Genomic DNA, 13508 nt, shown 5'->3' with positions numbered 1-13508 from the left:
GCGACGTACAAGAACAACACAAGCAAAGATCTAGACAAGAGGAAAAATGCCATAAAAAATAGAGAGATAAAAAGTGAGTAATTCCTGAAAGTTTAAAACAAGTTCACATTTTCCACAGATAAAAAAAATCCTAAGCATAATAATAAAAAAAATCTATTCTGTTTATTTTGTGATGTTTTGGGGTCTAAATTTGACGAATTTTAACGCTGAAAAACCATATACCAAATTCCAGATTAAAAAATGTATTTGTTCCAGAGGGGCAATTCAGTACTTTAGAATGTTATAACAAAAAATAAAACATCTAAGAAATTCTCTTCAAGGACATATTTTATTAAGAATTTCAAATTGAGCTTCTTTAACATTTAGTGCAACAGGAAATTTAAAATTATTTTTTTCTGTTTTATCTTACGAGAAATTAAGAAAAAAATATTTTTATTAGACTTGAAATGGTATAAGACTTCAACAAAATCTTTAGGCGACAAATGAAGACGTTTGCCATTTTCAGATTGGTAATGGCACATCCACAAAAGAAAATGAGTCGACATTATTAGTTTCAGATAACAACACGAGACATCATGATAATTGGAGGTATGGTAGCTTTTAAAAATGAATTTGTCGTTTCCATGGGTCGTTTCCTACGATTGTCTTTGAGTGTTTAGTAACGTGCCGGAAACTCGCCGAAATCCAAGCAACCTTGAACGCACCATTGTGTCGAATGCGGAAGTAAGCCAGGCGCTGCGCGCTTTCATGTTCTCTGCATGATGGGGTAGACTAGACTCGGGAAATAAAGGAACTGTAAATAAGTATGCTGCAGAACAGGTATTTCTGAGGCAGTGCATTCTCAAAGCTGAGTAGAATACGTCTTGTTAAGAAGTGAGTACGGAAATCTTCTCATTCACAATATTAAGTCGTCGCATTGGTTGGAGCATGACTCAATTTGTTATGATGGCTTGTGAAATACTTACTGGGAAAGTAAAAAATGTATCCTGATGATAGTTTTTTTTAACTAACGCCTTCAAACAAAGTCAACCTTAGCTTAAAATGGGAACATCAAGAGTTGTGTAATTCCTCCACCTAGGTGACGTTTTTATGCTCTTAAGAAATACAGTACAAGCTTCCCTCCACATTCTTTGAGGGTGCTGCATTCATGTCTAACCGAGCAGGTTATATATATTTTTGTCTTTTGGTGTGATCATGTATATTTCATGTAGTAATAAATTGTGTTTAATGTTTTTAGGTCATGTCTGAGAAGGAACTGAAGGAGGCGTTTGTCAGAAATCTCAATGGGACCAGTCTGACGGAGGTGTCCCTGGGCTCCATACTCGCCCCAGAATGCCTCATCACCAGAGGACTCATTTTGATCCTCTACTATCTGATCAAAAGCGCTCTTCCTCTGCCACTTCCACTAATCTCTCACCTGCTTCTAGACTACTGTGCACTTATTCTTCCCCTCGTGCTGTCATGCACCATCCTGAGCAGCATCCTCCACCACGTCATCATCTGCCTTGTCTTTGTTACAGTGTGTGTGATTTGCTGTATGTGGTGTAAAAGCAAGGACCCACAGAACACTGTCAACAGTTTTCTTCAGAGTCATATTGAGTGCAAGCAGGTCCCCTTTGTGACCATATTCAGAGTTTTTGTAAATGTGAAAACCGCCATCAGCATTCTTGCAGTAGATTTTGCCGTCTTTCCGAGGCGTTATGCAAAAACAGAAAGCTATGGGACAGGTGTTATGGACTTTGGTGTTGGGGCATATATTTTTGCAAATGCTCTTGTCTGCCCAGAGGCGCGAGGGAAGAACTTCTCAGGATCCAGGTTGAATCATATCAAAAAGCAGCTCCTGTCTGTGTGGCCACTGGTTTTTCTTGGTATGGGAAGGCTGGTGAGCTTGAAAATGACCGGCTACCACGAGCATGTGACAGAGTATGGTGTTCACTGGAACTTCTTCTTCACATTAGCCATCGTCAGAGTTGTGGTATCTTTGCTTTTGGCTGTTTTGCCAGCCAGTCAATCATGGGTCTATGCAATTCTGATCAGTGGATTTTATCAGTTTGCATTGGAGACAACAGAGCTGAAGAACTTCATTCTCTACAACAATGACAGGGAGAAAGACTTTCTGCATGCTAACAAGGAGGGCATTTTCTCTGTAGTGGGCTATGTAGCTATCTACCTGGCAGGAGTTCAGGTTGGACTGTATATCATGCAACCCCGATCTCTTGTTCGACAGTGGTTTAAAGTTCTCTTTAACCTCTTGTTTGCATGTTTTGTCCTCTTCATTGTTTTGTTTGCATGTCAGACACTCGTAGAGCCCGTGTCTCGTTGTATGGCAAATTTACCGTTCTTCATCTGGAGTGTTGCCCAGTCTTTGTTGTTTATATCCTGCATTGGTATCGCCGATATGGTTATACTTTTCTCCAAAAAGACATCAGGCTGCCATTTTGTTCCTTTGTCATGGAATTTCTGTAAAAAACAAAACGTCTCTGAGAAAAAAAAAGAAGAACTGGACAGACTCTGCCTCATTCAAGCTGTCAGCAGGAATCAGTTGTTATTTTTCATGCTTGCAAATCTCATGACAGGATTGACCAACTCTTTAGTGGACACACTACATTGCAGCAGTTTGTTTTCTGTGTGTGTTTTACTGTTGTACATGTTCATGAATTGCTTTGTAATTTATCTTCTACATGTTTGTGGAATCACAATAAAATTCTGGTAACATTTGTAAACTGCAAGATTAGTTTGTATCTTAAAGGATTTTCATGGGGCTTGAATAACACCCCCCTATATACGGGATAATTAAAATAAAAATGTACATCTGATGTTAAGCAGAAATAATCTGAACTGCTGAATATACTGCTTGATTTTTTTTTGTCTGCAAATAAAATGTTATTATTATCCCTTGTGTTGTGAGATGAAGTGGTTCAATAACAATCTGCCCAAATCTAAGTGATGCAAATGTAATAGTAGTTTAAAGTCAGCTGTACTCATCCGTGTTCCGGTCCATATAACAAGCACGTGGTCTATAGTACTTAATCTAATAGACAACTTCAAAGGTCTGTAGACAGTTTTAAAGTAAATTTTTTCTTAGCATAAGACTTTATGAGAAGGGGACTGTCAACCAAAAATATGACAATCCATAAAACAATAAAGTAATTGAACTGATGAAAATGAATGAATTAATACAAAAACTGATTAATGGGAACAAGCTATTATTGTTACTGACACCTAACAAAGTAATAAAAGCTAGAAAGTCAGAAACTATTTTCATTAACTGAAAGAAGAACAAAAACAAGGCTTTATAAAACTGTAACTGTATCATGTGTTCACAGAACTACCTAATTTGGATGGCATGTGTTTAGTTTTCAAATGACAATATCATACACATGACACAACCAAACAGATTTACACATACCCATTATTACATTTTTTTGTGTGGATGGTTGCAGTCATTCAACTTTTGTATTTTATTCCATTTTTTTTCCAATGGAATTTTATTCAAAGATTTTATCACACAATGCTTTCCTGGCTTATTTAGGTGTTGCCCATGATAAGTAGTCTACTATTACATCCTTGTTCAGGGTCTTTAAGGAAGAGGATTAGGACCTCCTTAGAAAAAAAAAAAAAAAAACTTTTACTGGGCTAGTGAGCAAAACAATGGTTTTTTTTGGGTGTATCATTTTATTCAATTAAAAAATTACACCTTTATTCCTTTATTCAGATCCCCATTAAATGCCACTAATGCAGCAACTACTCTTCCTGGGGTCCACATAAAACAAACATAACATACAAAATATATACGAAATACAAAACAGAAAATACAACAAACATGAAACACAAAAACAGAAAAATGCTACAAACAGAATACAACAATTGAATATACTAAAAATGTAAGATACAACAACTGGAAACTGAAAATGCTACAAACATAAGATAGAAAAACTGAAAATGCTACAAACATAAGATAGAAAACTGAAAATGCTACAAATATATGATAGAAAACTGAAAATGCTACAAATATAAGATAGAAAAACTGAAAATACTACAAACATATGATAGAAAACTGAAAATGCTACAAACATAAGATAGAAAAACTGAAAATGCTACAAACATATGATAGAAAACTGAAAATGCTACAAACATAAGATAGAAAAACTTAAAATGCTACAAACAGGAAATAAAGCGGCTAGAAATGCTACAAACATAAAATAAAAAAACAGGATGTTGACTAAAATTCATTAAAAATTCATTTAAAAAAGTGCCTTAAAACTATACTTTTCTCAACCGCCCTCCAAAATTATTAGTAATTTCCATAGATTGTATAATTCTTTATTTTCTCACAAGTCTTACAATAATCTGAAATTAAACAAAAACAAATACACCTTAAAAACTGGTTTCACTCGCCCACCCTACAAAAATGTTATATTTCAGTCAGTGGCCCTAACCCTCTTCCTAGGGTCCCTCATCTTTGTGAATGGACCAAGAGCTCCCTTTAAAAACCTACAACTCTGCGCCCCCTACAGGCGCCTGTGCGTCACGACGTCAGCTACTACGTACTGGGGGCAAAGGTCAAATCAGTAATGAAGATTCCGCCACCGCAGCAGCAGCCTCACTCACTGTCGCACTTGTTTATCTTTTAAGTGTAAAATTAAGATACGGGTAAGTAAGCCAGCAATTTGTACGATTCAATGACCCATGAATACTGTCAGTCAATGTCCGGTAATCCTCCTGCTTTAAAACATTGTGACAGAGAACCTGCTGAAAGTGACAGTTGCTAAGTAGCCAATTTAACTTTATATTAGCCCTGTTCAAGCTAGCGTTAGCTGTGTAGGGCAGCGGTGCTAACTAGAAAGTAATCAAAGTTTGCTGACATCGACAGAGCAAGGACATACTTCATCAACAGAGAACATTCATTACATGTATGGTGTTGTTTTGTAGTGAAAATAGTGGAAGAATATTGAGAGTAGAATACACTGACACTACAGGTCTGCTGTTCAGATTAGCTGGCAGGCTAGCGCTAAGTTGCTAGCCGCCGGTTGTTGCTTACTGGTGTCAATTTTGCAGATATCAGCTTCAATAAACCCGTCTACAAAACTTGGGGTTTGTTAGCCTGCAATAAAAGAAAGTCACTTTAACACATTTCAACATTACACCCTTCCCTTTCCCTGTGGCCCCGTTCCTCAGGTTGTTTTGCTAACTTAAGGTAGCCGGTTAAATCTGGGTCAGGACAAATCTGACTCTGTTGTAACAGTTTCGGTGACAATCAGATGTTGTTATCGTGAAGCGAGCTCTTTTTTCATTTTCAACCTTTTTAACAGTAAGTCTGTATGATACGTGATATTGTGGTGTAACGTTGAAGTCGAGTTAGCTCTGACGATGACCTGCAGGAGATTAGCTTTAGCATGGTGTAGCCGAGCCGATGTCAAATGTGGTCAGTGGTCTCTTCTGTGTCATCCACAGGCGAGCTGGAAGGTGTCATGGCACGTCTGGTAGCAGTTTGTAGGGAAGGGGAAGAGGACTACCCGTTCCTCTCCAGACAGATCCCCCTGTACATCGACGACACCCTGACTGTAAGTAACCTTTCCTTTATTCACGTCTACAAGCTGAAAGCCCATGAAGTGACTTAATTCATTCATAAGCCTCTTTGTGCTAGCTCACTGCCCTCTCCATGAGCTCTGAAATTGCTCCTTATTTCAGCCCAGAAAGAATTGTTTAGTTATTAAACCGGACTGGTCAAGCCAGAGTTAGCTATAAGCTCATTTTCATCTGTGGTCCCTGGGCAGGAAGATGTAAAAGAATGTACAATACGAATGATAGAAACATACTACCATTTAAAACAATACATACTCAACTACAACAGTCCATCACTAATAACACATTTAAAATTACATTTCATTGTGTCTAGTTTGATGCATTCAGAGGATTAACTCAGTGATCACATGGTTGTTTTTCCTTTAGACATAATTTCAGTTTACTTTTAAAAACACTGAGGCTTGTACAGTCTCTAACGTGGGTCGGAATTGAGTTCAGTTTTACTGCTGCTCTCACTGAAAATGCAGACTGTCCAAATGCAGTCTTCCTACGTTTAGCTGAACAGTCTCCTTTTGCTGATGCCCTGGTCTCCCTAAGATTTTTCCTGCAGAGTAACACACATTTTTTAAGTGGTGGTGGGGCCTGATCATGGATTAGTTTATACATCGGACACGTATCTGCATAACAAAGAAAACATGTATTGGCCCCTGACATAACAGTATGTATATTACAGTAAATACCCCAATGTCCCTCTCAGGGTTAATAATCCTGCTAAAAAATACTGCAAGTGAAGCTTGAATGCTTTAACAGTAAAACTAGCACATTGATGCAAAATAGCTTTGCATTCATTACTGATGACTGATGGTGGTTTTGATGACAGGTATTTAACACCTGATATAAAGCCCAAGTAAAAGGTAACGTCACAACACAGCAATTCAGCACTAATTGATTTATTGCAAGACAATCAAATAATAAGACACCACAATATTTATGGTAAATGGTAAATTGACTTGTACTTATATTTTTGGGGGTTTTCTAGTCTGTCTGACTACTCAAAGAGCTTTTACACACTACTCGTTGCATTCACCCATTCATACCCATTTACTCACTGATGGTAGAGGCTGCTATTTAGTGATGGACCATCAGTTTTAGCTAATCTCATTCATACACATTGACACACCGCTGAACAACAGCGGGAGCAATTTGGGGTTCAGTGTCCTGCTCAAGGACACTTCGGCATGTGACGACCAACTTTACCCACTGAACCACAGCCGCCCACATTTGGAAAAACTCTTTAGGTAAATCGAAGGGTTAATGTCATCTACTGTGAAAGGAGTCATAAAGTAGTGCTGCAGTGAGTCAAATTGGAAGAGTAATCTGTTTAGAGTTCCATAATATCATGAGTCAGGATGATGATACATTGCTGTATCAATATCTTGCTCCTACCCTACTTGACATATTCATGCATTAGAATATTTCTCCACAATTTTTTTTACCTAATTACTTGTGACTATACCCCTGTATGATTAGTGATTCCAACCTGGCTTTAGGAGAAATTCCCCTAGAGCAACAATTGAAAGTAGAGAGAGACCAATTCATCGGTTGGCCAGTAAATCAGGCTGATTAATGGCATTATGAAATAATCAGCATCGGCCAATGCCTGTGCACATGTGGCCGATATAACCATTGTCATTCCTATATGCTAACACATTTTCCCATCCTAAATGACAGCTGACAGAATTGTTGTATTGTATCAAATGCGAAAAAACTATACAAAGCAATGATGTGATATTGCCATTATAAATTGGCCATCAGTCATTCTGCTCTCTAATTATCTGCATCAGCCATTGAAAAACAGATATCAGTCACGTTAGTTGAAAACCAACGTGTCCATTTCTAGTTTATGGTTGTAGCAGATTTTGGAAGTCTGCTAGCCCATCATTGTCATAAATGTTCTCTAGAAATGACATCATCTTAAGTAAATAAGGCACAACTTGCTCAAAACAAGATCACACCTACCGTGAGACTTCGTTTGTTCAAATGTTAGTAGTACAACAAGGAAGACTACGAAAGCAAGCTTATCCTATGATAACCTTTTAACAATCACTTTTGTGTCATCAGATGGTGATGGAATTTTCTGACAGTGTCATAGATGTGGACAGCAATGAAATAAATACATCTCACTGGAAGCAATTTTCTGAGGTGAGTAGTTTTATTTTCAGTTGTAATGTTTGAAAGCATGTATATTTTTTATACTATTTACACAAGCAAATCCAAAAAAGTGTGTAGGTTGTCTTCATTTGACCTTTCGACAATGTAGTAACAGACCTATGATTCCTGTGCCTGTAGTATTACTCCAAGCTGAAGCAACAGGACCTGAACATGGCCCTGATGGTGACATCCAGAGAGGTATATGGAGCATTATCCCAGCTGGTGCCATGCGTGGGCTGCAGACGGAGTGTGGAGCGTCTCTTCTCGCATTTAGTGGAATCAGGGAACCCAGCTCTGGAGCCCCTCACAGTGAAACCCACATGTCTGCTCTCTGTCACCAAAGCCTGTTTATCAGACATGAAGAAGCTCTACACCCTCTTCTATGTCCATGGGTGAGATACAGAGATATGATTCCTTATGTCACTGCTAAATAATGACGCATCAACCTTTTACCTTGATAAGAGCTACAAAGCAATAGGTCAGCTTGTACTCTTACTGTTGTATAATGTTAACTTCTCAAAACAATGCTGGCTTTAACATTTTGTTGGTTGTTTGTGTTTTAATTGCAGGTCAAAGCTGAATGACATGATTGATGCTATTCCAAAAAGTAAAAAGAACAAACGCTGCCAGTTGCACTCCTTGGACACACATAAGCCTAAACCTCTGGGGTGAGTAATTACACCTGTTAGATTTGTTGTTTTCAATAAACTGTTGTATCTGTTGTCTTTATTTTCACTCAACATTAAGGATGGTACTGTAAGAGGTGACACGTGTAACTCAGGAGAAATATTCTATTTATTGATGATAGCAAACTATGACAATATGACTCCCACTTTTAAAGCAACCATCACTGTGAGCTGTGAGATGATTTATTTCTTGTTGGATAGTTGAAAAAATGTATACATACTTGAGCCTGATTTGGAAAGTGTCTGAGCACTTGACTGACAAGAGTATTAATAGACAGAAACCAATATGGAGTGTTTGAGGCTCTTCAGGGATTATTCCTTAAGACTTGTTAACCTATAAAGATTTTCAAAGGGTTTTTTCTACCAAGGGATATTTTTTGTGGGAAATAAAAGGCATACAAAACTGTATTACCTCTTAATATAACTATAATGAAAAATCATTCTCACTATCAGTCTCGATCCTAATGTTTAAATGTTTGATTTACTTCTCTGGTGTTGGTTTGGATAAAACAAGTGATGCCAATTCTGATAATTATATTGTAATACAAACCAAGTCACTGGCCAAAATCCATCACTGTCACCTCTGCTGTAATATTTGGACCCGCCTTTTTATTTGAGTTACTTCTGCATTGTGTAATGGGGGAATATGCAGGAGTAGTTGTATGCTCTTATGCCAGACTGTGGATGTTGATCTTGCATCATTTTTAATGAGGTATTTAGCAGCTAAAGATCCAGACACTGTACTAAGGAGTTATTGGAAACTAACTCAAGGTTTAAGGGACAAAATATTTAACTTAAATTTACAGTATAAACTGAAACATGACTAAAAATGAAGCACTGTGTTGCTGCATTTTTCTAAACTTCCAAACAATGTCACTTTAACAGCTAAAGAAGTTTGACAGTGTTGTACATGCAGGTTGTTTTGCACATACATAGTGGCCCCTACAGTTATTGAAGGCCCAAGAGATGATCAAAGTGTAATAACATTTGCTTGTAGGGGGAGCTGGATGGATGTTTGGGAGCTCATGTCCCAGGAGTGCAGGGATGAAGTGGTCCTCATTGACAGTGCTTGTCTTTTAGAGACTCTGGAGACGTATTTGCGTAAACACAGGTAATGTTTCACCATCATAGCTTCTCTGAAATTGACTTTTTCTACTCTCTTGCACATTTTGTGGGAGGTTACAACGGAACTGCATTAACAGTGTATTATTATATGTCCATAGGTTTTGCACTGACTGTAAGAATAAAGTTCTGAGGGCATATAACATCCTGGTGGGAGAGCTGGACTGCAGTAAAGAGAAGGGCTACTGTGCCGCCTTGTATGAAGGGCTATGCTGCTGCCCCCATGAGCGCCACATCCATGTGTGCTGTGAGACTGACTTCATCGCTCACCTCCTTGGCCGCGCAGAGCCAGAGTTTGCGGGAGGATATGAGTAAGTAAAGCTTTAAAAAGTGGCGTTGACAGCGCTCATGTTCATCACTGATGGACAGCTCTTTCTTATTCCGTTTTACACATGCAGTTGATTGTAACTTTTATTTGTTTTGAAGGCGCAGAGAGAGACATGCCAAGACCATTGATATCGCACAGGAAGAAGTCCTGACCTGTCTGGGTATTCACCTGTATGAGCGGCTGCACAGGATCTGGCAGAAACTCCGAGCAGAGGAGCAGACCTGGCAGATATTGTTCCATTTAGGAGTTGACGCACTTCGCAAAAGTTTTGAGGTGAACAACATTCAAATCTAAACTAACTAATCAGATAATTAATGCATCATGACATATGATAATCTGTCTGTTACCGTGCCTTTAGATGGCGGTAGAGAAGATGCAGGGGATCAGTCGGCTGGAGCAGTTTGTGGAGGAGCTGTCTGAGGAGGAGAGAGCCAAAGAGCTGAAGCAGGAGAAAAAAAAGGCAAAAGAGAAAAAATCGGAGGAAAAACAAGTGTGGCTTTGACATGTCCGAACAGGAGGCAGACGACAAGGAGAAAACAGATGAGGTAATCCTCCACCTTCAGTTAGCTTTTGGCCTTGTGTTTTGTTCAAAAGAGCAACACATCTGTTTGCGTTTTATTAACTCTGGCCCATGTCTTGTTTCAGGGATCTCTTGAGTCTGTGGAGGGCACATGCAAGGTCTGTGGCACCCAAGATGATGAGGAGGAGGAGGAGGTCGGGTGTGTGGAGACCACCACAAATAGCAGCACTTCATGTAACTGCCCAGACAATGCCAAACAGAGTAAGATAACTGCTATCAAATAACTGTTCAATGTATTCTAACCAACACTTAATGTATTGAAATAACAGGCCTAACGCAAACATCAACAAAAACTACAAAGACTGTCAAAAGACAAAGAGGAGCTTTAAATAATGTGCATTTTTGAACGTGTTTCTGCAGATTTGTCCCCTCCCAGCAATGGTAGTGACTGTGGCTACTCTTCAAGTATGGAGGGCAGTGAGACAGGATCACGAGAAGGTTCTGATATCGCCTGCTCCGAGGGAATATGCAACCATGACGTAGCAGGTCTGGTATAATTAGTGTTAAGATACCGAGGGCTTAAAAGGGATACCTTTTTTTGGATTGTTTTATTATACTTTGTGCTTTTTGATTTTTTTCTCAGTGTGATTATTTTCTTTCGCCTTCAGCAGGAGATGACTCAAACACCCATCACTGTGCTGAAGACAAAGAGGAGGATGCAATAGACAGCTGTGTGGACTGCTGGCCTCTCTCTGAGGAAAACTCTCAATGCAAGAGTAAAAAGAAGAAAAAGAAGGGCAAGGGTTTATGTAACAGTCAGGTAAGAAGAGTGTGTAGAGATCAAACATTGTTTGCTAAATAATGTTAAGCAGGATTCAAATTAAAGCCTGCACTGTGTCTGCAGGGACATAAAGCTGAAGGTTACGCGTCAGATGGGAACACCACAGGCCACAGTCCACCAACGCATTCTTGCCGAACCAAAGAAATCTTCTCCTCCTTGTGTGGCGATAAACTTGCCAGCATTGCACTACGGTTACCGTGGACAGCTCGTCAGAAGAACCTCAGTCTTAATGGGAACCCTGCAGAAGTCAACATCAGTCTGGTGGAACTTCTGGTTAGTGAGAAATGAAGTCTGCATTAAAGTAGTTTCAAAGGAGACAGTGTGACATTGTGTGGTGGGATGAGCACAGCAGCGACGTTTAGGTTTAATGAGAACTCCTTTTGTATTAAGCTATGCTGCCGAGTTGTTAACTGTGCATGAAGGCTCATAATGGAGGGGCCCTGGAACTAAATCTCCTGAGTGGAGATGCCTCTTAAGTTTAGAAAGAACAGATAGATCTTGCATTGTTTACTTCAAGCACATTAACAATTTGAATACAAAATAAAATGGCATATGCAGTCTCCTAGTTTCAAGAGTAAAATTAATGTGTACTAATAGTATCTTAATCCTGTATTTTATCCAGTGGCCACCAGGGTGCCACTGCACTGCTGTTGATAGTATGGAACCAGATGAATGAATTAAGAGTAATTATCATTTTATTTAGTAAATCAAGAAAAATGTTCTTCTGTAGTGTGTTCTCAAAAAAGTGGCCAGAGCCCTGTCATATGGCGGAGCATGCCATTGAATATCACTTTTGTTGGTGATTGTGTCGTTTGCTTTTGGGGGCCTTAAAATAGCAGCATTATTAATTCCATCCAGTATCATAAGCAGCTAGAAACTCCTCACATGAGCTTTAAGCAATGTTTAACTCAAGCAAAACTCTGAAAACAGTGATTTAACTTTGTTGTTATTTCTACAGGATGACTCTGAAGCTGCTTCAGATGAAGAGAACTGTCTGACACAGGATGAAATTCAGGCATTTTTAGAAAGAAACCAGTCTTTCTACAACAACCGGCACCAGTACCGACAGCTTCTGAAAGAGAAATTCACCAACTACTGTCGCTCCACCGAGCAGAGTAAATCTGTCTGTGGAAAGTGGTTCGCCACCGCCAGTGTCAACTAACTGCATTAACAACATCCCTCCTGGGCAAAACACTCGTGACCACTGCTGCAACGTTTACTAAAGATAATGCTGAAGTACATTCGGTGTATGGTTCAGTCATTTCTCCTTTTGAAAGTAAATGTGATTCTGACTTTCTGTTGCTCTCTATCTCTCTCTTTTGCACTTGTAAAAAAACACTTTTTCATCTCATTTCTTGGCCACGTCCTCACCTGTGATTGTTCTCTTTGACCAAGCTTAGCTACATGTCGTTGGTCTTCTGTGGGGTCATTGGGTAAGAGCACAGTGGAATCAGTAATCAAGCTTTGCAAGCTGTGACATTAGGGATACATTTTAGGAGTCTTATTTTATGTATTCTCGTTTTTTTCTATTTTGTTTCCCTTTGGTGACACTTCAATGTAGTGGTGAAGGTTGTACCATTAAATGTGTACAGAAATTCTAAATATAGACATTTTACAGAGAATAAACATCCATTTGTAATGAGAATTTGGGTGGGTGTAATGTCAAGAGCGCAATGTGCAAAATTTACTAAATAAAGAGTATTTATTAATATGCATTTGTGTTTTTTATTTCAACCGTTCATGTTTGCTCTGATCTTGAAATATATATGAATACAAGAACTGTATTCTTAAAGCCTTTTTCCCAACCTTTACAACCCCAGCAGTGACCTAAGACGGTTGTATCTTTAATTTTTGTTGACGTGCATAAATTGTATGCTTTATAACTTTAAAATAATGAAATTCTCAACATAAGGGCTTTATTTTCAAACTGATATCTTATAAATAACTGCTCATTATTTAGATAGTATTAGGTACCAGATGTGAGTGCACTACTCAAAAGAAATTAAGGAACATCCACAATTTAAATCATTTTTTCACCAAAATTGGATAGCATAATTTAACTTTAAAGTGTAGCAGAAATGGTAGACAATGATTGTTAGTGTTAAAGTGTTTCTTCAATGTGCCTTTATCTGAGTAAATATTAAATATTCCAAAAGTCCTCTCAAATATGCCTTAAACCAAGTAAAGATAGCGTTATTAGATACTGTTAGCTAAGGAAGCCCAGAGTGGACATGCATCCATACATTACATCTAACCAATTTTCTCCTGATAATG

At 38.6% G+C, this 13508-nt stretch overlaps 2 protein-coding genes across 2 annotated transcripts; both read left to right on the top strand.

Annotated features, from left to right (window-relative positions):
- The first annotated feature begins 480 nt into the window (after positions 1-480).
- Positions 481-2899, top strand: pigw (phosphatidylinositol glycan anchor biosynthesis, class W). Its single transcript, XM_034683612.1, has 2 exons — positions 481-873; positions 1238-2899. The coding sequence occupies exon 2, from the start codon at positions 1241-1243 to the stop codon at positions 2711-2713; it is 1473 nt and encodes a 490-aa protein (XP_034539503.1). The 5' UTR covers positions 481-873; positions 1238-1240; the 3' UTR covers positions 2714-2899.
- A 1626-nt stretch (positions 2900-4525) lies between these two features.
- Positions 4526-12949, top strand: ggnbp2 (gametogenetin binding protein 2). The gene is given in 15 exon segments (XM_034683817.1): positions 4526-4653; positions 5455-5564; positions 7648-7728; positions 7876-8129; positions 8307-8405; positions 9421-9534; positions 9647-9856; positions 9972-10146; positions 10232-10324; positions 10326-10418; positions 10519-10654; positions 10814-10939; positions 11062-11213; positions 11298-11507; positions 12193-12949. Coding segments are annotated over 14 exon segments (2040 nt in total). The 5' UTR covers positions 4526-4653; positions 5455-5471; the 3' UTR covers positions 12397-12949.
- The last annotated feature ends 559 nt before the right edge of the window (positions 12950-13508 follow it).

Source organism: Notolabrus celidotus, chromosome 5 (assembly GCF_009762535.1).
Source record: "Notolabrus celidotus isolate fNotCel1 chromosome 5, fNotCel1.pri, whole genome shotgun sequence".
Classification (NCBI taxonomy): domain Eukaryota; kingdom Metazoa; phylum Chordata; class Actinopteri; order Labriformes; family Labridae; genus Notolabrus; species Notolabrus celidotus.
Note: the sequence above shows the minus strand (reverse complement) of the source record. Positions and strands in the feature narration are given on the sequence as shown.

Excerpts from the sequence above, each read along its gene's own strand:
- pigw (XM_034683612.1), top strand. The coding sequence starts at position 1,241 with ATGTCTGAGAAGGAACTGAAGGAGGCGTTTGTCAGAAATCTCAATGGG.